This window comes from Oncorhynchus mykiss, chromosome 10 (assembly GCF_057628025.1).
Source record: "Oncorhynchus mykiss isolate SJ-2025 chromosome 10, ASM5762802v1, whole genome shotgun sequence".
Classification (NCBI taxonomy): Eukaryota; Metazoa; Chordata; class Actinopteri; order Salmoniformes; family Salmonidae; genus Oncorhynchus; species Oncorhynchus mykiss.
Genome location: NC_143031.1, coordinates 35928241 through 35951896, shown reverse-complemented (window position 1 = coordinate 35951896; position 23656 = coordinate 35928241). Strand labels below are relative to the sequence as shown.

General features: G+C 41.8%; 1 protein-coding gene across 4 annotated transcripts in view; it reads left to right on the top strand.

Annotated features, from left to right (window-relative positions):
• LOC110533749 (transcription initiation factor TFIID subunit 1) overlaps positions 1 to 23656 on the top strand; it is a 56587-nt gene that overhangs the window by 13264 nt on the left and 19667 nt on the right. For all 4 annotated transcript variants that reach the window (XM_021618247.3, XM_090186492.1, XM_090186493.1 and 1 more), the window contains exons 3-18: positions 4777 to 4882; positions 6522 to 6638; positions 8218 to 8343; positions 8594 to 8835; positions 8949 to 9170; positions 9422 to 9670; positions 11977 to 12178; positions 12387 to 12497; positions 17705 to 17872; positions 18011 to 18141; positions 19914 to 20021; positions 21161 to 21334; positions 21477 to 21650; positions 21830 to 21934; positions 22076 to 22276; positions 23462 to 23603. In XM_021618247.3, coding sequence (XP_021473922.3) covers positions 4777 to 4882; positions 6522 to 6638; positions 8218 to 8343; positions 8594 to 8835; positions 8949 to 9170; positions 9422 to 9670; positions 11977 to 12178; positions 12387 to 12497; positions 17705 to 17872; positions 18011 to 18141; positions 19914 to 20021; positions 21161 to 21334; positions 21477 to 21650; positions 21830 to 21934; positions 22076 to 22276; positions 23462 to 23603 — 2578 coding nt within the window. The remainder of the gene's footprint in view (positions 1 to 4776; positions 4883 to 6521; positions 6639 to 8217; positions 8344 to 8593; positions 8836 to 8948; positions 9171 to 9421; positions 9671 to 11976; positions 12179 to 12386; positions 12498 to 17704; positions 17873 to 18010; positions 18142 to 19913; positions 20022 to 21160; positions 21335 to 21476; positions 21651 to 21829; positions 21935 to 22075; positions 22277 to 23461; positions 23604 to 23656) is intronic.

Below are 23656 nucleotides of genomic sequence, written 5' to 3'. Positions count from 1 at the left end.
ATTTCTGTAAATAGATGTGGCTCTCTGCACAATCACCGCATGTTTCAGAACTACTGAACGTAACGCGCTAATGTAAAATGAGATTTTTTTACAAAAATATGCACTTTATCGAACAAAACATACATGTATTGTGTAACATGAATGAACGAGAATTTTATCTTTAAAATTGTGTAAAATACTTGTATGCTTGAGGAATTTTAATTATGAGATTTTTGTTGTTTTGAATTTGGCACCCCGCTTTAACTGGCTGTTGGCAAGGTGGGACGCTACCGTCCCACATATCTCAGAGAGGTTTTTAACTTCTTGACGCACCCATCCCTTTAGCGGGATAATTTTCAGCAACACCAACTGAATTGCAGTGCGCCAAATTCAAATTAAATTACAAAAAATATTTAATTTTCATGAAATCACAAGTGCAATATAGCAAAACACAGCTTAGCTTGTTGTTAATCCACCTGACGTGTCAGATTTCAATACAGCTTTTCGGCGAAAGCATAACAAGCGTTTATGTAAGAACATCTCTCTCAGTAGACAAAATATTACAAACACTAGCAGCCAAGTAGATTTGTCACGAAGGTCAGAAAAGCAATAGATTAAATCGCTTACCTTTGATAATCGTCGGAGGTTTGCACTCACGAGACTCCCAGTTACACAATAAATGTTCCTTTTGTTCCATAACGATTATTTTTATATCCAAAATACCTCCATTTGTTTGGCGTGTTATGTTCAGAAATCCACAGGCTCGAGCAGTCACGACATTGCAGACGAAAATTCCAAATAGTATCCGTGATGTCCACAGAAACATGTCAAACGTTTTTTATAATCAATCCTCAGGTTGTTTTTAAAATATATAATCGATAATATATCAACCTGGACTGTCACTTTTTCAAAAGGAGAGGGAGAGACAATGGCTGCCCCACTGTTGCGCAAGCAAAACTCTGCGAACACCCAGCTATCCACTGACGCGATGTTATCTTTCTCGCTCATTTTTCAAAATAAAGGCCTGAAACCATGTCTAAAGACTGTTGACACCTTGAGGAAGCCATAGGAAAAGGAATCTGGTTGATATCCCTTTAAATGCAGGCAAGGCATCCAATGGAACAGAGCGCTTTCAGGAAAAACAGCACTTCCTGGTTTGATTTTCCTCAGGTTTTCGCCTGCAATATCAGTTCTGTTATAAAACTTTAGAGTGTTTTCTATCCTAATCTGACAATTATATGCATATTCTAGTTTCTGGGCCTGAGAAATAGGCAGTTTCAAATGGGTACATTTTTTTTAGCCAAAAATGAAAATCCTGCCCCCTACACTCAAAGTTTTAACCAACAATGCGGTTTTAAGAAGAACAAAAAGAGATAAGAATAACAAATGATTAAAGAGAAGCAGTAAATAACAATAGTGGGACTGTATATAGGGGGTACCGGTGTCGAGGTAATTGAAGTAATACAGTTGAAGTCAGAAGTTTACATACACCTTAGCCAAATACATTTAAACTCAGTTTTTCACAATTCCTGACATTTAATCCTAGTAAAAATTCCCTGTCTTAGGTCAGTTAGGATCACCACTTTGTTTTCAGAATGTGAAATGTCAGAATAATAGTAGAGAGAAGGATTTATTTCAGCTTTTATTTCTTTCATCACATTCCCAGTGGGTCAGAAGTTTACATACACTCAATTAGTATTTGGTAGCATTGCCTTTAATTGTTTAACATGGATCAAAGGTTTCGGGTAGCCTTCCACAAGCTTCCCACAATAAGTTGGGTGAATTTTGGCCCATTCCTCCTGACAGATCTGGTGTAACTGAGTCAGGTTTGTAGGCCTCCTTGCTCACACACGCTTTTTCAGTTCTGCCCACAAATGTTCTACAGGATTGAGGTCAGGGCTTTGTGATGGCCACTCCAATACCTTGACTTTGTTGTCCTTAAGCCATTTTCCCACAACTTTGGAAGTATGTTTGGGGTCATTGTCCATTTGGAAGATCCATTTGCGACCAAGTTTTAACTTCCTGATGTCTTGAGATGTTGCTTCAATATATCCACATAATTTTCCTGCCTCATGATGCCATCTATTTTGTGAAGTGCACTAGTCCTTCCTGCAGCAAAGCACCCCCACAACATGATTCTGCCACCCCCGTGCTTCACGGTTGGGATGGTGTCCTTCAGCTTGCAAGCCTTCCCCTTTTTCCTCCAAACATAATGATGGCCATTACGGCCAAACAGTTCCATTTTTGTTTCATCAGACCAGAGAACATTTCCCCCAAAAGTACGATCTTTGTCCCCATGTGCAGTTGCAAACCGTAGTCTGGATTTTTTATGGCGGTTTTGGGGCAGTTGCTATTTCCTTCAGTGGCCTTTCAAGTTATGTCGATATAGGACTCATTACTGTGGATGTAGATACATTTGTACCTGTTTCCTTCAGAATCTTCACAAGGTCCTTTGCTGTTGTTCTGGGATTGATATGCTCTTTTCGCACCAAAGTACGTTAATCTCTAGGAGACAGAACGCGTCTCCTTCCTGAGCAGTATGACTGCTGCGTGGTCCCATGGTGTTTATACTTGCTTACTATTGTTTGTACAGATGAACCTGGTACCGTCAGACATTTGGAATTTGCTCCTAAGGATGAACCAGACTTGTGGAGGTCTACAATTATTTTTCTGAGGTCTTGGAAGATTTCTTTTGATTTTCCCATGATGTTTAGCAAAGAGGTACTGCGTTTGAAGGTAGGCCTTGAAATACATCCATAGGTAAACCAATTGATTCAAACAATGTCTATTAGCCTATCAGAAGCTTCTAAAGCCATGACATAATTTTCTGGAATTTTCCAAGCTGTTTAAAGGCACAGTCAACTTAGTGTATGTAAACTTCTGACCCACTGGAATTGAGATACAGTGAAATAATTTGTCTGTAAACAATTGTTGTAAAAATTACTTGTATCATGCACAATGTAGATGTCCTGACTTGCCATCAGTTTTAATGACTCCAACCTAAGTGTATTAAAACGTCCGACTTCAACTGTATGTACATGTTGGTAGAGTTGTTAATGTGACTGTGCATAGATAATAACAAAGAGTAGCAGCAGCGTTCCAGATTGGGTAGCCATTCAATTAGCTGTTCAGGAGGCTTATGGCTTGGGGGTAGAAGCTATATAGGAGCCTCTTGGACATAGACTTTGCGCTCCGGTACCGCTTGTCATGCGGTAGCAGAAAGAACAGTCTATGACTAGGGTGGCTGGAGTCTTTGACAATTTTTAGGTCCTTCCTCTGACACGGCATGTTATAGAGGACACTCTGTAGTGCCTTGCGGTCAGAGGCCGAGCAGTTGCCGTGCCAGGCAGTTATGCAAACCGGTTGGATGCTCTCTATTTTGCAGCTGTAAAATCTTTTGAAGATCTGAGGACCCATGCCAAATATTTTCAGGCTCCTGACGGGGAATAGGTTTTGACACCAAGGAACTTGAAGCTCTCAACCTGCTCAACTACAGCCCCGTCGATGAGAATGGGGGTGTGCTCGGTCCTCTTTTTCTGTAGTCCACAATCATCTCCTATGTCTTGATCACATTGAGGGAGAGGTTGTTGTCCATGCACAACACGGTCAGGTCTCTGACCTGCTCCCTATAGGCTGTCTCATCGTTGTCGGTTATCAGGCCTACAACTGTTGTGTCATCAACAAACTTACTGATGGTGTTGGAGTCATGCCTGGCCATGCAGTCATGAGTGAACCGAGAGTACAGGAGGGGACTGAGCATGCACCCCTGAGGGGCCCCCATGTTGAGGATCAGGGTGGTGGATGTGTTGTTACCTTCCCTTACTACCTGGGGGTGGCCCGTCAGGGAGTCCAGGATCCAGTTGCAGGGAAGTGTTTAGTCCCAGGGTCCTTAGCTTAGTGATGAGCTTTGAGGGCACTATGGTGTTGAACACTGAGCTGTAGTCAATGAATATTATTCTCACATAGGTGTTCCTTTTGTCCAGGTGTGAAAGGGCAGTGTGGAGTGCAATAGAGATTGCATCATCTGTGGATATTTAGGTGTGATATGCAAATTGGAGTGGGTCTAGTTTTCTGGGAAAATGGTGTTGTGAGCTTTCAAAGCATTTCATGACTACAGACGTGAGTGCTACCGACGCGGTAGTCGTTTAAGCAGGTTACCTTAGTGTTCTTGGGCACAGGGACTATGGTGGTCTGCTTGAAACATGTTATTACAAACTCAGACAGGGAAAGGTTGAAAATGTCAGTGAAGATACTTGCCAGTTGGTCAGCACATGCTCAGAGTACACATCCTGCTAATCCGTCTGGCCCTGCGGCCTTGTGAATGTTGACCTGTTTAAAGGTCTTACTCACATCGGCTGCGGAGAGCGTGATCACACAGTCATCCGGAACAGCTGATGCTCTCATGCATATTTCAATGTTACTTGCCTCGAAGCAAGCAGAGTTCCCCAGCTGAGTTCCCCCATCCCCGCACAACAATATGCCTAACAACAGGACTGAGATGTCCATTTGCTGATTATGGGTTTCTTGTTACACTATATATACAAAAGTATGTGAACAATCCATCAAAAAATCTGAATGAAATTCTGAAGTGTCTGTCCTATATCTGAGAGATACAGTGAGAGATAGATACAGTATGAGATACAGTATGTTGATCACTTGTCCACTGTCTTTTGTGCAATGGTACTTTTATAAATGGTCTTTCTAGACAGAAATTTTAACACCTGGTATTTTCCAATACACTTTGGCATATCAAATGCTGTGGTTGTTTGACAATGGTATTTCCCTCCACACCCTCAGGAATCCAAAAAGCACCTGGCTGGCCTGGGCTCCCTGGGACTGGGCAACCTCATCACAGAGATCACTGCTAGTGAGGAGGACGATCTGGACGAGGATGGAGACACAGGTAAGAGGGTGAGAGTGAGGCTGTGGGTGGGTTAGTTCCTAGCCCTACAGAGCTCTCTGTCATGTGCAGTGCCTTCAGAAAGTATTCATACACCATGACTTATTCCACATTTTGTTGTGTAACAGCCTAAACCAAAAAAAATCTCACCATCTACACACAATAGCCAATAATGACAAAGTGAAAACCTGTTTTTAGAAATGTTTGCTAATTTATTGAGATACAGAAGTATCTAATTTACATTGGTATTCATACCCCTGAGTCAATACTTTGTAGAAGCAACTTTGGCAGCGATTACAACTGTGAGTCTTTCTGTGTCTCTCTTAAGAGCTTTCCACACCTGGATTGTGCAACATTTTCCCATTATTGTTTTCAGAATTCTTCAAGCTCTGCCAAATTGGTTGTTGATCATTGCTAGATAAATATTTTCAAGTACATTTAAGTCAAAACTGTACCTCGGCCATTCACTGTCTTCTTTGTAAGCAACTCCAGTGTAGATTTTGCCTTGTGTTTTAGGTTATTGTCCTGCTGAAAGGTAAATTCATCTCCCAGTGTCTGGTGGAAAGCAGACTAAACCAGGTTTTCCTCTAGGATTCTGTTTCTATTTTATCCTAAAAAACTCCCCAGTCCTAATGATTACAAGCAAACCCATAACATGATGCACTATGATTGGAAATATGGAGGGTGGTACTGTGTTGTATTGGATTTGCCTCAGACATAACATGTTGTATTCAGGACAAAAAGTGAATTGCTTTGCCACATTTGCAGTATTACTTTAGAACTTGTTGCAAACAGGAATCAGGTTTTGTAATATTTTTTATTCTGTACAGGCTTCCTTTTCACTGTGTCAATTAGGTTAGTATTGTGGACTAACTACAATGTTGTAATGTCCATCCTTAGTTTTCTCCTATCACAGCCATTAAACTCAGTAACTGTTTTAAAGTCACCATTGGCCTCGTGGTGAAATCCCCGAGTGGTTTCCTTCCTCTCTGGCAACTGAGGTTAGGAAGGATGCCTGTATCTTTGTAGTGTAATTAATAACTTCACCATGCCCAAAGGGATATTCAATGTCTGCTTTTCTTTTTACCCATCTACCAATAGGTGCCCTTCTTTGCAAGGCATTGGAAATCCTCCCTGGTCTTTGTGGTTGTATCTGTGTTTGAAATTCACTGCTCAACTGAGGGACCTTACAGATAATGTTATGTGTGTGGAACAGAGATGACGTAGTCATTAAAAAATCATGTTAAACACTATGCAACTTATTATATGACTTGTTAAGCCCATTTTTTACTCATGAACATGTTTATGCTTGCCTTAACAAAGGGGTTGAATGCTTATTGACTTTTCCAACATAGTGACATTATGGGGTATTGTGTTTAGGCCAGTGACACAACATCTCAATTTAATCCATGTTAAATTTAGGCTGTAAACAACTTACAAACACAACTAAGGAGCATATTGACTGTTCATGACTCCTAGACATTTTCCATTTTTTTTTTCTCCATTTTTCTCCAAGTCAAAAAAAAGGAAAATGTCTAGGAGTCATGAACAGTCAATATGCTCCTTAGTTGTGTTTGTAAGTTGTATGTTTGTAAATGCTGTGATAAACGAGTGACGGTTTCGTGTCCTGTTTCTTATGCAGGCTGGGTGAAGAACGATGCCGATGCAGTTGATTATTCTGACATCAACGAAGTGGCTGAAGATGAGACTAAGAAGTATCGTCAGGCCATGGGCAGCCTGCAGCCTACGAGGAGAACAGGTGCAGGAATACGCATGCAACTAGACACATATAATGAGTATACAAAACATTAAGAACACCTGTTGTTACCTGGGCGGCAGGGTAGCCTAGTGGTTAGAGTGTTGGACTAGTAACCGGAAGGTTGCAAGTTCAAACCCCCGAGCTGACAAGGTACAAATCTGTCGTTCTGCCCCTGAACAGGCAGTTAACCCAATGTTCCTAGGCCGTCATTGAAAATAAGAATTTGTTCTTAACTGACTTGCCTAGTTAAATAAAGGTAAAAAAAATATATATATATGTACAGTTGAAGTCGGAGTTTACATGACATGAGTCATTAAAACTCGTTTTTCAACCACTCCACAAATTTCTTGTTAACAAACTAGAGTTTTGGCAAGTCGGTTACGACAAGTCAATTTTCCAACAATTGTTTACAGATAGATTATTTCACCTATAATTCACTGTATCACAATTCCAGTGGGTCAGAAGTTTACATACACTAAGTTGACTGACTGTGCCTTTAAACAGCTTGGAAAACTCCAGAAAATGATGTCATGGCTTTAGAAGCTTTTGAAAGGCTAATTGACATAATTTGAGTCAATTGGAGGTGTACCTGTGGATGTATTTCAAGGCCTACCTTCAAATTCAGTGGGAAATGGGAAAATCAAAAGAAATCAGCCAAGACCTCAGAAAAATTATTGTAGACCTCCACAAGTCTGGTTCATCCTTGGGAGCAATTTCCAAACGCCTGAAGGTACCACATTCATCTGTACAAACAATAGTACACAAGTATAAACACCATTGGACCACGTAGCCGTCATACTGCTCAGGAAGGAGACGCGTTCTGTCTCCTAGAGATGAACGTACTTTGGTGCGAAAAGGATGGCATCATGAGGGAGGAAAAATTATGTGGATATATTGAAGCAACATCTCTAGACATCAGTTAAAGCTTGGTTGCAAATGGGTCTTCCAAATGGACAATGACCCCAAGCATACTTCCAAAGTTGTGGCAAAATGGCTTAAGGACCACAAAGTCAAGGTATTGGAGTGGCCATCACCAAGCCCTGATCTCAATCCTATAGATTTGTGGGCAGAACTGAAAAAGTGTGTGCGAGCAAGTAGGCCTACAAACCTGACTCAGTTACACCAGCTCAATTCACCTAACTTATTGTGGGAAGCTTGTGGTAGGCTACCTGAAACGTTTGACCCAAGTTAAACAATTTGAAGGCAATGCTACTAAATACTAATTGAGTGTATGTAAACTTCTGACCCACTGGGAATGTGATGAAAGAAATAGAAGCTGAAATAAATAATTCTCTACTGTTTTTCTGACATTTCACATTCTTAAAAGGAAGTGGTGATCCTAACTGACCTAAGTCAGGGAATTTTTACTAGGATTAAATGTCAGGAATTCTGAAAAACTGAGTTTAAATGTATTTGTTTACGGTGTATGTTAACTTCCGACTATACTATACACAGACCTCTAGGAGTGCTTGTACCCTAGGTTACCAGAACAGATAAATTAAGCTTATTTCATTTCCTCTATCGTCATCAGAGACTTTGCACTGCCGGTAACTGGATACTTTTATTCTCTCTGTCTCAGATGATGAGGATGACTATGATGCGGATTGTGAGGATATTGATGCCAAGCTTATGCCCCCTCCACCTCCTCCATGTCTCCCCACGCCTGGTGGCAAGAAAGACGACTCCTCTCCCACGGCTGCAAGTGGTAAGGATCAGATAAGGAAGGGGCAAAGGGTGGCGGTCAACTGTAATTAATTTTGTCTTTGATCAATCTCGTGCCAGTGAAAATATACTTTGTTCTGTACAAGCATAATTACTGTACAAGCATAATTCTTCATAATCTGTTATAAAGTAAACATGGATATTGATGTATTTAATGTCAAGAATACATGCTAGTAAGTTAGCACTCATCAGAGGGGCTCTAACCCTAGTGTATGCTATTGTGTTGTCCACAGTTGGGGATGAAGGAGACGGGATCATCCTGCCCTCCATCATTGCTCCTTCCTCTCTGGTAGACAAAGTGGACTTCAGCAGTTCCTCAGATTCTGAATCGGAGACAGACAGGCCATCTGCAGGCCCTGGGTCAGGGGGTTCTCCAGCCTGCCTCAGCTTGCCCCTGGCTGGCATCATGCAGAAGGATGCTGCCAAAGCCCTGCCTGGCGTCACACAGCTTTTCCCAGAGTTCAGGCCTGGAAGGGTGAGCTGTCCTTTTTGGAAACACTATATAGTACACCACATAACAGAGAGTTGTGATTGGATGATTAAAACCTTTCAAAATGAATACCTATCCACTCCTCTGAATCCCTCCAGGTGCTGCGGTTCCTTCGACTGTTTGGCCCTGGGAAGAACATGCCGTCGGTGTGGCGGAGCGCACGGAGAAAGAGGAAGAGGAAGCACCGCGACCCTCAGCCAGGGACACCCCCACCAGAGGGCGCTGAGCCCATGGAGCAGCAGGGACCAGAGAAGAAGTCTGGCTGGGACTATGAATACGCCCCACCTCCACCCCCAGAACAGTGCCTGTCTGACGACGAGGTCAGTGTGCAACAACAATGGTCTTAGTGAAAGATATGCAGGACTGTGGAAACTGGTTTGAAATCCCTTTGAAACTGTGTGGTTATTTACCAGTATAGTTTGTCACAGCTAATTTATGAGAGTTTACTAGGTTTAGTAATGTGATTCAGTCTCAGTATAATTATGTATAGGATCTTTCTCCTTACAAAAGGAAATGGACAAAAGTGATTGCTATGAGATATTCTTCAATAGTTCATTCCTTGTGACCCCAGATCACCATGATGGCCCCAATAGAGTCCAAGTTCTCCCAGACCTCTGGAGACGGGGACAAGGTGACAGAGTCCAGGCCCAAGGTGGCAGAGTGGCGCTACGGTCCGGCCCAGCTCTGGTACGACATGATGGGGGTCCCTGACGATGGCAGTGGCTTCCACTACGGCTTCAAACTGAAGGAGGAGGAGGACGATGAACAGGAGAAACGGGAGAGGCCAGAACCACCGCCACCTTTACAACATCCCAAAGAGGTTAACACCCATACACTACACTGACGCTTTAGGATTAGATATCATGGAGTTCCTTAAAGTGGCATTCAGCAGTTGAAACAATAACAAAGCGCTCTCCCACCACTATTTTGGTAAAAAGCTGAGGGATGGGGCTTGAGAAATCTAACCAGTCTTGATAGCTTTAACCATGTAGTGAGGCTATACATATTACTTTGTTTACAAACATTGGAGTTAAACAATCGTATATTTTGGGTTCTGGGGGAGTATGACTGTTGAACTAAGCTAATGAGGCATTAATAAGTTATATTCTTCAATAATCAATGGGTACATTGATTAATTTATAAGTCCACAAATGGATGTAGCAACTGCAGATTGCCCCTTTTTAAGAATCAATCACCCATTTCTAGCAGATTTTTCTGCGAAGAGACTTTCATTAGATAATTTGTTTTGGTGCTGTCCATATGCAGCATGTTTTAGGTCGCAGGTTCAGGAATGGCTGAAGAATTGCAACAATTACCTGGAGCTAACTTTGCAAATAGATGTAATGTAATTATACTCTTAGCAAAAATATTTATCTTAAATTTACAATCTGTAGAAACTATGAGACTGGAAAGGTTCAGAACAACACAGTTGAAAAATATATGGCAAATATAAATCAAAACTGGATGGTGTTCAGAGGTAGATGGGAGGGGTTGAGGGTAGCTGAAGGATGGGACTAAAAACAAACAAAAGATAACTATTGTAAAATGTACAGTCTATAGTATGTATAAGCTGGAAGTAGAAGCCTAAGGGTTGTTGTCCTTAAGTTTACTCCAATTAGGAGACTGGTGGTAGGGTTAGGTGAAAAAATAAAGGAAAATATATTTTAAAATATATACAGTACCAGTCAAAAGTTTGGACACATCTACTCATTTGCTGGTTAAGTGTGCCTTGAATTCAAAATAGATATCTGACAGTGTCACCAGCAAGCACCCCCACACCATCACACCACCTCCTCCATGCTTCACGGTGGGAACCACACATGCAGAGATCATCCGTTCACCTTCTCTGCGTCTCACAAATACACGGCGGTTGGAACCAAAAATCTAATTTGGAGACATTTCCACCAGTCTAATGTCCATTGCTCGTGTTTCTTGGCCCAAGCAAGTCTCTTCTTCTTATTGGTGTCCTTTAGTAGTGGTTTCTTTGCAGCAGGTCGACCATGAAGGCCCGATTCACCCAGTCTCCTCTGAACAGCAGAGGTAACTCTGGGTCTTCCTTTCCTGTGGCGGTCCTCATGAGAGACAGTTTCATCATAGCGCTTGATGGTTTTTGCGACTGCACTTGAAGAACCTTTCAAAGTTCTTGAAATTTTCCGGATTGACTGACCTTCATGTCTTAAAGTAATGATGGACTGTCGTTTCTCTTTGCTTATTTGACCTGTTCTTGCCATAATATGGACATGGTCTTTTACCAAATAGGGCTGGCTATCTTCTGTACACCACCCCTACCTCGTCACAACACAACTGATTGACTGAAACGCATTAAGAAGGAAAGAAATTCCACAAATAAACTTTTAACAAGGCACACCTGTTAATTGAAATGCATTCCAGGTGACTACTTCATGAAGCTGATTGAGAGAATGTCAAGCATGTGCAAAGCTGTCATCAAGGTAAAGGGTGGCTACTTTGAAGAATCTCAAATATAAAATATATTTAGATTTTTTTAACACTTTTTTGCTGACTACATGATTCCATATTTTGAAGGTTTTATTTTTTATTTAACCTTTATTTAATTAGGCAAGTCATGTGCTATTTCATAGTTTTGATGTCTTCATTATTATTCTACAATCTAGAAAATAGTAAAAAATAAAGAAAAACCCTGGAATGAGTAGGTGTATCCCAAATTTTGACTGGTACTATATACAGTTGAAGTCGGAAGTTTACATACACCTTAGCCAAATACATTTAAACTCAGTTTTTCTCAATTCCTGACATTTAATCCTAGTAAAAATTCCCTGTCTTAGGTCAATTAGGATCACCAATTTATTTTAAGACTGTGAAATGTCAGAATAATAGTAGAGAGAGTGATTTATTTCAGCTTTGATGTATTTTATCACATTCCCAGTGAGTCGGGAGTTTACGTACACTCAATTAGTATTTCCAACTGTATATTTACAAAAAATATTTATGGGGATTGGAAATGATGCAGACAATTACATTAATTAAATTTGCAATATTAAAGCTGAACTACCCCCTAAAATGTTTTGTAAATAATAATTTAGAAGAGAACAGACATGACTTAAAAACCTATGTTATTTGTTTGTATTTCTGTCTTTTTCTGTCTAGGAGGGCAGTGGTGACGAAAAGGACAAACAGGCCCTGGAGAATGAGCTCTTCCTGATGGTCACCCAGCTTCAGTGGGAGGACGACATCATTTGGAACGGAGAGGACGTGAAACACAAGGGCACTAAGACCCAGCGAGCCAGTCTGGCAGGGTGGCTGCCTTCCAGCATGACCCGCAATGCCAATGCCTACAACGCTCAGCAGGGTGAGAGACCCACTCACTCCAGTACCAATTAACAGACTGACCTGCGTAATGGAGATTCCTACCTCATTGATATCCTATCACCAAAGCATAAACCCCAATTGTCCAGGGGACTTAGGACAAAAGTGGCAAATATAAACTGTTATAACTGTTGTGTATTTGTCTACTTTGGGTTATCTAGGTATTCATGATGTCTATCTACACTCTACAGGTCTGAGTAGGAGTAACTCTCAGCTGGTGCCCCCCACTCCTCCACCTATGCCCAAAGCCCCTTCCATCGGCTCTGGCTCCAAGAGGGACAAACACCACCACGACCATCATGGTACTATGAGTCTATTTTACCTGCCATCTGTTGTAGAGTGTCATTTACTTTTAGAATGATGAATAATGTGATATTACAACATATCCTACATATCTCCGTTAATTTATGTGTTAAAAAGTACCACTAAAGCAGGGGTCTCCAACAGGTCGACCGCGAGCTACTAGTAGCTCGCAGCCCACCTATGAGTAGCTCGCCAAACAATTCTGAAAGTACATGCAATTTTCACGTGTTTCCACAGCACACTGTCATAAACAAATCTCACAAGTATTAGACACATCAAGCTCCCAGCTACTATGTAATCAATGCAACATTGATATTATCCCAAGGCCTGAACTCGTGGTTAGCCTTTATTTGCTAAAAAAGCCAAACCTAAAACAATATCTGCCAATTAATTTCCAACAATATTGTCCCTGTCTGTCTGTGTGGGCTCACGTTTGTCTATCACTCCCGTGTGTAGCCAGTTGATGTGATAACCATCTTGTGAGTTTGCAGAAATACTTTCCCCAAAACCTTCTCAATTAAATGCTAACTACAAAGTAGGCTTACCTGGAAGAAGTATATCATGAGTAAGTATATACAGTGTATTCGGAAAGTATTCAGACCCCTTGACTTTTTCCACATTTTGTTACGTTACAGCCTTATTCTAAAATTGACTGAATTAATTTTTCCCTCATCAATCTACGTACAATCCCCCATAATGACAAAGTGAAAACAGATATTTAGAAATGTATGCAAATGTTTTAAAAATAAAAAACAGATACCTTAGATACATATGTTTTCAGACCCTGCTATGAGACTCGAAATTGAGGGCAGATGCATCCTGTTTCCATTGATTATCCTCAAGATGTTACTACAACTGGATTGGAGTCACCTGTGGTAAATTAAATTGATTGGACATGATTTGAAAAGGCACACACCTGTTTAGATAACGTCCCACAGTTGACATTGCATGTCAGAGCAAAAACCAAGCTATGAGGTGGAAGGAATTGTCCCTAGAGCTCCGAGACAGAATTGTGTCGAGGCACAGATCTAGGGAGGGGTACCAAAATATGGCCTCCATCATTCTTAAATGGAAGAAGTTTGGAACCACCAAGACTCTTCCTAGAGCTGGCCGCCTGGCCAAACGGAGCAATCGGTGGAGAAGGGCCTTGGTCAGGGAGGTGACCAAGAACCCGATGGTCAATCTGAGAGCGTTCCAGAGTTTCTCTGTGGAGATGGGAGTACCTTCCAGATTGACAACCATCTCTGCAGCACTCCACCAATCAGGCCTTTATGGTAGAGTGGCCAGACAGAAGCCACTCCTTAGTAAAAGGCACATGACAGCCCACTTGGAGTTTGCCAAAAGGAACCTAAAGACTCTCAGACCATGAGAAACAAGATTCTCTGATCTGATGAAACCAAGTTGGAAATCTTTGGCCTGAATGCCAAGTGTCACTTCTGGAGATGACCTGGCATCAGCCCTTACAGTGAAGCATGGTGGTGGCAGCATTATGATGTGTGGATGTTTTTCTGCGAGTCTAGTCAGAACCGAGGGAAAGATGAACGGAGTGAAGTATAAAGAGATCCTTGATGAAAACCTGCTCCAGAGTGCTCAGGACCTCAGCCTGGGATAAAGGTTTGCCTTCCAACAGGACAACGACCCTAAGCACACAGCCAAGACAACACAGGAGTGGCTTCAGGACAAGCCTCTGAATGTCCTTGAGTGGCCCAGCCGGAGCCCAGACTTCAACCCAATAGAACATCTCTGGAGAGACCTGAAAATAGCTGTGCAGCGACGCTCCCCATCCAACCTGACAGATCTTGAGTGGATCTGCAGAGAAGAATGGGAGAAACCCCCCAAATGCAGGTGTGCCAAGCTTGTAGCGTCATACACAAGAAGACTCGAGGCTGTAATCGCTGCCAAAGGTGCTTCAACAAAGTACAGAGTAAACGGTCTGAATACTTACAGTTGAAGTCGGAAGTTTACATACACCTTAGCCAAATGCGTTTAAACTCAGTTTTTCACAATTCCTGATATTTAATCCTAGTAAAAATTCCCAGTTTTAGGTCAGTTAGGATTACCACCTTATTTTAAGAATGTGAAATGTCAGAATAATATTAGAGAGAATGATTTATGTCAGCTTTTATTTCTTTCATCACATTCCCAGTGGGTCGGGAGTTTACATACACTCAATTAGTATTTGGTAGCATTGCCTTTAAATTGTTTAACTTGGGTCAAACGTTTCAGGTAGCCTTCCACAAGCTTCCCACAATAATTTGGTGAATTTTGGCCCATTCCTCCTGACAGAGCTGGTATAAGTGAGTCAAGTTTGTAGGCCTCCTTGCTCGCACATGCTTTTTTAGATCTGCCCACACATTTTCTGTTGGATTGAGGTCAGGGCTTTGTGATGGCCACTCCAATACCTTGACTTTGTTGTCCTTAAGCCATTTTTCCACAACTTTTGAAGTATGCTTGGGGTCATTGCTTGGGGTCATTGCACCCCCACAACATGATGCTGCCACCCCAGTGCTTCATGGTTGGGATGGTGTTCTTCGGCTTGCAAGCATCCCCCTTTTTTCTCCAAACATAACGATGGTCATTATGGCCAAACAGTTCTATTTTTGTTTCATCAGACCAGAGGACATTTCTACAAACTGTCGTCTGGCTTTTTTTTATGGCGGTTTTGGAGCTGTGGCTTCTTCCATGCTGAGCGGCCTTTCAGGTTATATCGATATAGGACTCGTTTTACTGTGGATATAGATACTTATGTACCTGTTTCCTCCAGCATCTTCACATGGTCCTTTGCTGCTGTTCTGGGATTGATTTGCTCTTTTCGCACCAAAGTACATTCAGCTCTAGGAGACAGAATGTGTCTTCTTCCTGAGCGGTATGACGGCTACGTGGTCCAATGGTGTTTATACTTGCGTACTATTGTTTGTACAGATCAACGTGGTACCTTCAGGCGTTTGGAATTTGCTCCCAAGGATGAGCCAGACTTGTGGAGGTCTACAATTTTTTTTCTGAGGTCTTGGATGATTTCTTTTGATTTTCCCATGATGTCAAGGATAGAGGCACTGAGTTTGAAGTTAGGCCTTGAAATACATCCACAGGTACACCTCCAGTTGACTCAAATTATGTCAATTAGCCTATCAGAAGCTTCTAAAGCCATGACGACATTTTCTGGAATTATCCAAGCTGTTTAAAGGCATAGTCAACTTAGTGTATGTAAACTTCTGACCCACTGGAATTGCGATACAGTGAATTATAGGTGAAATAATCTGTCTGTAAACAATTTTTTGAAAAATATCTTGTTATGCACAAAGTAGATGTCCCAACCAACTTGCCAAAACTATAGTTTGTTAACAAGAGATTTGTGGAGTGGTTGAAAAACAACTTTTAATGACTCCAACATAAGTGTATGTAAACTTCTGACTTCAACTTTATGTAAATGTCATATTTCAGTTGTTGTTTTTCTAAAAATCAGTTTTTTCTTTGTTGTTATAGGGTATTGTGTGTAGATTAGTGAAGGAAAAAAACATTTAATCAATTTTAGAATAAGGCTATAACAAAATGTGAAAAAAATTAATGTGGTCTGAATTCTTTCCGAATGCACTGTAAATTGTATGTATACTGAACAAAAATATAAATGCTCTATGTGAAGTGTTGGACCCCAGTTTCATGAATTAAAAGATCCCAGAAATGTTACATATGCACAAAAAAGCTTATTTCTCTCAATTTTGTGATCAAATTTGTTTACGTCCCTGTGAGTGATGTATTATTTGTCAAGATAATCCACCTATCTGATAATCCACCTATAGTGGCATATCAAGAAGCTGATTAAACAGCATGATCATTGCAAAGGTACACAGGTGGACAATAAAAGGCCACTCTAAAATGTGCAGTTTTGTTACACAACACAATGCCACAGATGTCTCAATTTTTGAGGGAGCGTGCAATTGTCAGCTGACTGCAGGTATGTCCACCAGAGCTGTTGCCAGAGAATTGAATGTTAATATCTCTACCATAAGCCGCCTCCACTGTCGTTTTTGGCAGTCCAACCGGCCTCACAACCGCAGACCACATGTATGGCATCATTTGGTCGTGCGGCTTGCTGATGTCAACGTTGTGAACAGAGTACCCCATACCCCACAATTCCTGGAAGCTGAGAATGTCCCAGTTCTTCCATGGCCTGCATACTCACCAGACATGTCACCCATTGAGCATGTTTGGGATGCTCTGGACTGACGTGTACAACAGGGTGTTCCAGTTCCCACCAATATCCATCAATTTCGCACAGTCATTGAAGAGGAGTGGGACAACCTTCTACAGTCAACAGCCCGATCAACTCTATGCGAAGACGATGTGTCGCACTGCATGAGGCTAATGGTGGTCACACCAGATACTGACTGGTTTTCTGATCCACACCTCTACCTTTTAAGGTATTCTATCTGTGTCCAACAGATGCATATCTGTATTCCCAGTTATGTTAAATCTGTAGATTAGGGCCTAATGAATTTATTTCAATTGACTGATTTCCTTATATGAATTAACATCTTTTAAATTAACATCAGTAACATCTTTTAAATTGTTGCATGTTGCGTTGTATATTTTTGTTCAGTATATTATTCCTTAGTTGCGAACTTTGCAATAAAATGAGCAGCAGCAATAGGCTCCAGAACCATCGCTACACCACCACATTGCATGGCACATTCCTCACTCGCTAGATGTGGACGTAAAGGGACAGATTACACACACAATTATTTTATTTTTTTCTTCTCCAAGACCTAAAACAAAAAAGGTATTTTGATGTGATTTAAACATTGATATGGACTCAGAACATCCAATTCAATTGTTTATCTATGAACAATTGTAATTGAGAGTGGAAAACAACAATTCTAAAACCAGGAAAAATCTAACTGAGAACATAATTTGAGAAAATATAGAACAGAATTTGGGGGGGGGGGATCACTGATTTTGTAGGGTTCCCCTTAGTTGTTTATTAACTATTATTTGACCAGGTATATTAACAGAAAACAGTGCACTACTTTATCTTGTACACCAAGGACCAGGGGAAGAGTTGCAGGGCAGAGGAGCTAGAAAACAATGAGTAGCTTGTGACATGTACATTTTTTTTTAAGTAGCTCTCATGCTAGAAAAGGTTGGCGACCCCTGCTCTAAAGAGAGAGAGAATCTATCACTACTTGTTTTCCTATTGGTCTTTCCACAGCCACTCATGAAGAGGATGCCCCCTGGTTCTCCATCTTCCCCATTGACAATGAGGAGCTGGTGTACGGGCGCTGGGAGGACAACATCATCTGGGATGACCAGGCCATGGACCGCATGCTCTCACCCCCTGTCCTCACCCTAGACCCCAACGATGAGAACATCATTTTAGGTATTGCCCCTTTCTTAGTGAACTGTGTGTACACTGTTTTTCAGTCAGTTAAAACAAGTTATGAAATATCTTGATGACCTCTGTAACCTATTGAATGCTTTGATCTATCCACTAATCTCTAAATTTGGCCTCTTGCAGAAATCCCAGATGAGAAGGAGTCTGAGCGTATGTCCCACTCTCCGTCCAAGGAGAACAAGAAGGAGTCATCACTAAAGAAGAGTCGCATCCTGTTGGGGAAGACTGGGGTCATAAAAGATGAGCCTCAACAGGTGCTACAGGACTGGACCATGGAACATACAGTGGGGCAAAAAAGTATTTAGTCAGCCACCAATTGTGCAAGTTCTCCCACTTAAAAAGATGAGAGAGGCCTGTAATTTTCATCATAGGTACACTTCAACTATGACAGACAAAATGAGAAAAAAAATCAGGAAAATCACATTGTAGGATTTTTAATGAATTTATTTGCAAATTATGGTGGAAAATAAGTATTTGGTCAATAACAAAAGTTTATCTCAATACTTTGTTATATACCCTTTGTTGGCAATGACAGAGGTCAAACGTTTTCTGTAAGTCTTCACGAGGTTTTCACACACTGTTGCTGGTATTTTGGCCCATTCCTCCATGCAGATATCCTCTAGATCAGTGATGTTTTGAGGCTGTTGCTGGGTAACACGGACTTTCAACTCCCTCCAAAGATTTTCTATGGGGTTGAGATCTGGAGACTGGCTAGGCCACTCCAGGACCTTGAAATGCTTCTTACGAAGCCACTCCTTCGTTGCCCGGGCGGTGTGTTTGGGATCATTGTCATGCTGAAAGACCCAGCCACGTTTCATCTTCAATGCCCTTGCTGATGGAAGGAGGTTTTCACTCAAAATCTCACGATACATGGCCCCATTCATTCTTTCCTTTACACGGATCAGTCGTCCTGGTCCCTTTGCAGAAAAACAGCCCCAAAGCATGATGTTTCCACCCCCATGCTTCACAGTAGGTATGGTGTTCTTTGGATGCAACTCAGCATTCTTTGTCCTCTAAACACGAGTTGAGTTTTTACCAAAAAGTTATATTTTGGTTTCATCTGACCATATGACATCTGACCATATGACATTCTCCCAATCTTCTTCTGGATTATCCAAATGCTCTCTAGCAAACTTCAGACGGGCCTGGACATGTACTGGCTTAAACAGGGGGACACGTCTGGCACTGCAGGATTTGAGTCCCTGGCGACGTACTGTGTTACTGATGGTAGGCTTTGTTACTTTGGTCCCAGCTCTCTGCAGGTCATTCACTAGGTCCCCCCGTGTCTGGGATTTTTGCTCACCGTTCTTTTGATCATTTTGACCCCACGGGGTGAGATCTTGCGTGGAGCCCCAGATCGAGGGAGATTATCAGTGGTCTTGTATGTCTTCCATTTCCTAATAATTGCTCCCACAGTTGATTTCTTCAAACCAAGCTGCTTACCTATTGCAGATTCAGTCTTCCCAGCCTGGTGCAGGTCTACAATTTTGTTTCTGGTGTCCTTTGACGGCTCTTTGGTCTTGGCCATAGTGGAGTTTGGAGTGTGACTGTTTGAAGTTGTGGACAGGTGTCTTTTATACTGATAACAAGTTCAAACAGGTGCCATTAATACAGGTAATGAGTGGAGGACAGAGGAGCCTCTTAAAGAAGAAGTTACAGGTCTTTGAGAGCCAGAAATCTTGCTTGTTTGTAGGTGACCAAATACTTATTTTCCACCATAATTTGCAAATAAATTTGTTAAAAATCCTACAATGTGATTTTCTGGATTTTTATTATCTTTTTGTCTTTCATAGTTGAAGTGTACCTATGATGAAAAATACAGGCCTCTCATCTTTTTAAGTGGGAGAACTTGCACAATTGGTGGCTGACTAAATACTTTTTTGCCCCACTGTAACATAGATCTGCCATTCAACAGGGACTACAGGACTGGACCATGGAACATAACATAGATCTGCCATTCAACAGGGACTACAGTCCCTGAACTAACCTGCTCTATCTCCTTTTCTGTTTTGTCTGCTGCCTACAGAACATGTCCCAGCCTGAGGTGAAGGACCCATGGAACCTGTCCAATGATGAGTTCTATTATCCTAAGCAGCAAGGCCTGAGGGGCACCTTCGGTGGCAACATCATTCAGGTGGGCACTAGATTCTCTCCTGTGAGCTCTGTTCCTATACAGGTTGATTAGCAGTTAAAGCGTATAATCTTAAAGATGCACTATGCCGAAATCACTCTGCAATTTCCTGATTGCTAAAATTCAAATAGTTCACATAAATTCAGTTTGTGACAAAACAAGCAGTCATTGTGTAGAGAGTAATCTAAACCGCTCTGAAATATATTTTCCATAAAATTATAGTTTTTTCAGCTGTTTGAAGCTGGTGTACAAAACCCAAAGTAAAAGACGCAAAACTTGGTAACGGGAAGCAAGAAATAGCGCACATAGAACATATCTACCACTTTAGACTTGCTTTCAATTAGAATTAAATATCTATAACTCACATTTATATGTGAATTTAGTCGAGTCGCACAAAAAGTTACATATTGTAGCTTTAACCCCCTAAGGTCGATTTCCACACCCCCGCGGAAATCTAATTAGCATAATAATAAATCCTCATAAAATCTGTCAGTTTAATATAGAGATCTGTTTTTTTTGCATTGGATGCATCTCAATCCACCACATCCATCAGTGCCACACTTCCGCATCTGTGGTGAAATGTGACAGAGCTAGAGAGGTGTTTGTCAGACCATGGGACATCCCGAAAATCAGAATGGTTTGGCCTACACGACTTAAATAAAGAGAGATACAGTATCTCTCAGATGTAGAACAGACATTTCAGAACAAACTTCCTTTAGATTTTTTGGCTGGACTATCTGTTGTTCCATGTAGTAAATCTGTTATTCAATGCATTTGTATGGGCTAATAGCCGTAAGGCTGAATTTTGTTTTTCATGAAAGAAATTTGTTCTATTTTTTAAAAATTGTATTTAATTTTTTACTTCAAGGGGTCTTAAAATTCCAAATCAAATAGCAAAATTATCCTTGGTATGACCTTAAAACAATTCCACATAGCTTAGACTGGTTATTGCCAAAAATAAGGGGTTAAATACATGTATTAAAAATAGCTTAGTAGAACCCCCCCGTCCGTCCATCCGTCCGTCCGTCCGTCTCAGACAGGGCTTAGACTCTTATGGGTTAACTATATTGTAGGATAATCTTAACAACACTGTAGTTAGCCTACGCTATATGAAACATTTCCTTGTCTATCTTTCTCTCCAGCACTCCATCCCTGCAGTGGAGCTGAGGCAGCCGTTCTTCCCTACTCACATGGGACCCATGAAGCTGCGTGGGTTCCACCGGCCCTCTCTGAAGAAGTACTCATTCGGGACGTTGTCCCAGCCAGGTCCCCACGCAGCCCAGCCCCTACTCAAACAGATCAAGAAGAAGGCCAAGGTGAGGCCCCAGCACTCACCTCATTCACCTCCATCTTTCTCTCCGTCTTGACACAGGTCGTCAAGAATGCTTCTGCTTCTCTGTCTGTGTTGATAACCTTGTTTGTGTGATTTGTGTTAAATGTCCCTTTTTGTGCCTGTAGATGCGAGAGCAGGAACGCCAGGCTTCTGGTGGAGGTGACATGTTCTTCATGCGGACAGCTCAGGACCTGACAGGGAAAGACGGAGACCTGATTCTGGCAGAGTACAGCGAGGAATACCCTCCGCTCATCATGCAAGTCGGCATGGCAACCAAGATTAAGAACTATTACAAGAGAGTGAGTCACTGCAGTCGTCTTTCAATTACCATTCCCCTTGTATCAACATTGTTTAGCATTTACTATAAGCTGAACCACCTCAGTGGTTATTTTCCTTCCTCTATTGATATGAGTTGTGTTTATGTGAAAAAATGCATTTTAAGATCGAATTAACTTGAAACATGGCTGTTCTCCCACAGAAACCAGGGAAGGACCCTGGAGCTCCAGACTGTAAGTACGGAGAGACCGTGTACTGCCACACCTCACCTTTCCTGGGCTCCCTGCACCCCGGACAGCTGCTGCCGGTCAGTACCACAGTCATTACAGTCAGTCGCATGACAATTCATTGATGTTTGAAAAAGCCATTCACTGTGAATGTGAATAGCCTGATGCCTAGAAAGAGAACGTTTTAGAGACCTAATTGCAAATCTGTGTCTTTCTTTTAGGCTTTTGAGAACAACCTTTTCCGTGCCCCCATCTACCTCCACAAGATGCCAGAGACAGATTTCCTGGTGCTGCGTACACGGCAGGGCTACTTCATTAGAGAGCTGGTAGACATCTTTGTGGTCGGCCAGCAGTGTCCCCTCTATGAGGTCCCTGGACCCAACTCCAAACGAGCCAACACCCATATCAGAGACTTCTTGCAGGTATACCTTACGATACACACACACACACACACACACACACTGTCAAATGAGTTGTTCCACAAAATAAGTCCCTTTTAGGTAAACAAACAAACAATAGGTTTATTTCAGAAAATTGTCAAATTATGTCATGACGAGTACATGTTCCACTTAATGAAAAACATGTTTTCCCATCTCAAGAGGTTAAATAAAAACAATACATAGTATGTGTCTTAAGTGCCAAATAAACAGGGTTGCCCGTGACAGGGTTGACCGTGGCAGGGTTGACCGTGGCAGGGTTGCCCGTGACAGGGTTGACCGTGACAGGGTTGACCGTGGCAGGGTTGACCGTGGCAGGGTTGCCCGTGACAGGGTTGACCGTGGCAGGGTTGACCGTGGCAGGGTTGCCCGTGACAGGGTTGACCGTGGCAGGGTTGCCCGTGACAGGGTTGCCCGTGACAGGGTTGCCCGTGACAGGGTTGCCCGTGACAGGGTTGCCCGTGACAGGGTTGCCCGTGACAGGGTTGACCGTGACAGGGTTGACCGTGACAGGGTTGATGATTTCATCTTAAATCAGCAATAAATCTCACTGTAACAGCTTGTTGTATGCAGCAGGGAGGGACAAAAGAATGCAACAATGGTAACAGGGTTGACGTGTTTTGCCGACCTACTCAGTTTTCCACCACTGAACACCAGAAATTGGAGTAAAACCAGCTTACCTGCTTTAAACTATGATTTGACTGTTAAATGTTTTATTTTGAACAGAATATTTAATGAGAGTTGAGTTGACGTAACAGTGTTGACCTTAGAATGAGGGCCAGATTATTGTTTTCACCTTAAAATGTAATACTAATAACATTAAATAAATAATCATCATCAGAAATGACTTTGTCAAAGCAAAACATAACTAGGACTTTACAATGATAGTGACATGTTTTAGAAGTTCGGAGGTTAAGTGGGTTAAAATGTTCCTAGTCACAAAGAGTGCACAGAGGGACTTCAAAATGCTGAATTTAGAATTTCCCACACTGTTTATATTAAAGGGCACTTCATCTAATATAACAGGCTTTTATAATCAAGCATTTCTACTTCAAATATCAAAGGGACGCAAAAGGGACTCATTTCATGGAATGACCCACATACAAGAGAAAGCACACTTACAGAATACATGCTTGCCTACACTCATGTCTTCTCTGCTCTTCTGTGCAGGTGTTTATCTATCGGTTGTTCTGGAAGAGTAAAGATCGTCCCAGGAGAATCCGCATGGAGGACATAAAGAAAGCTTTCCCCTCACATTCAGAAAGCAGCATCCGAAAACGCCTAAAACTCTGTGCTGACTTTAAGCGTACAGGTAGAAACAACTAACCCTGCCATAACCCAATACAACCGTATAGCCTCATGTTT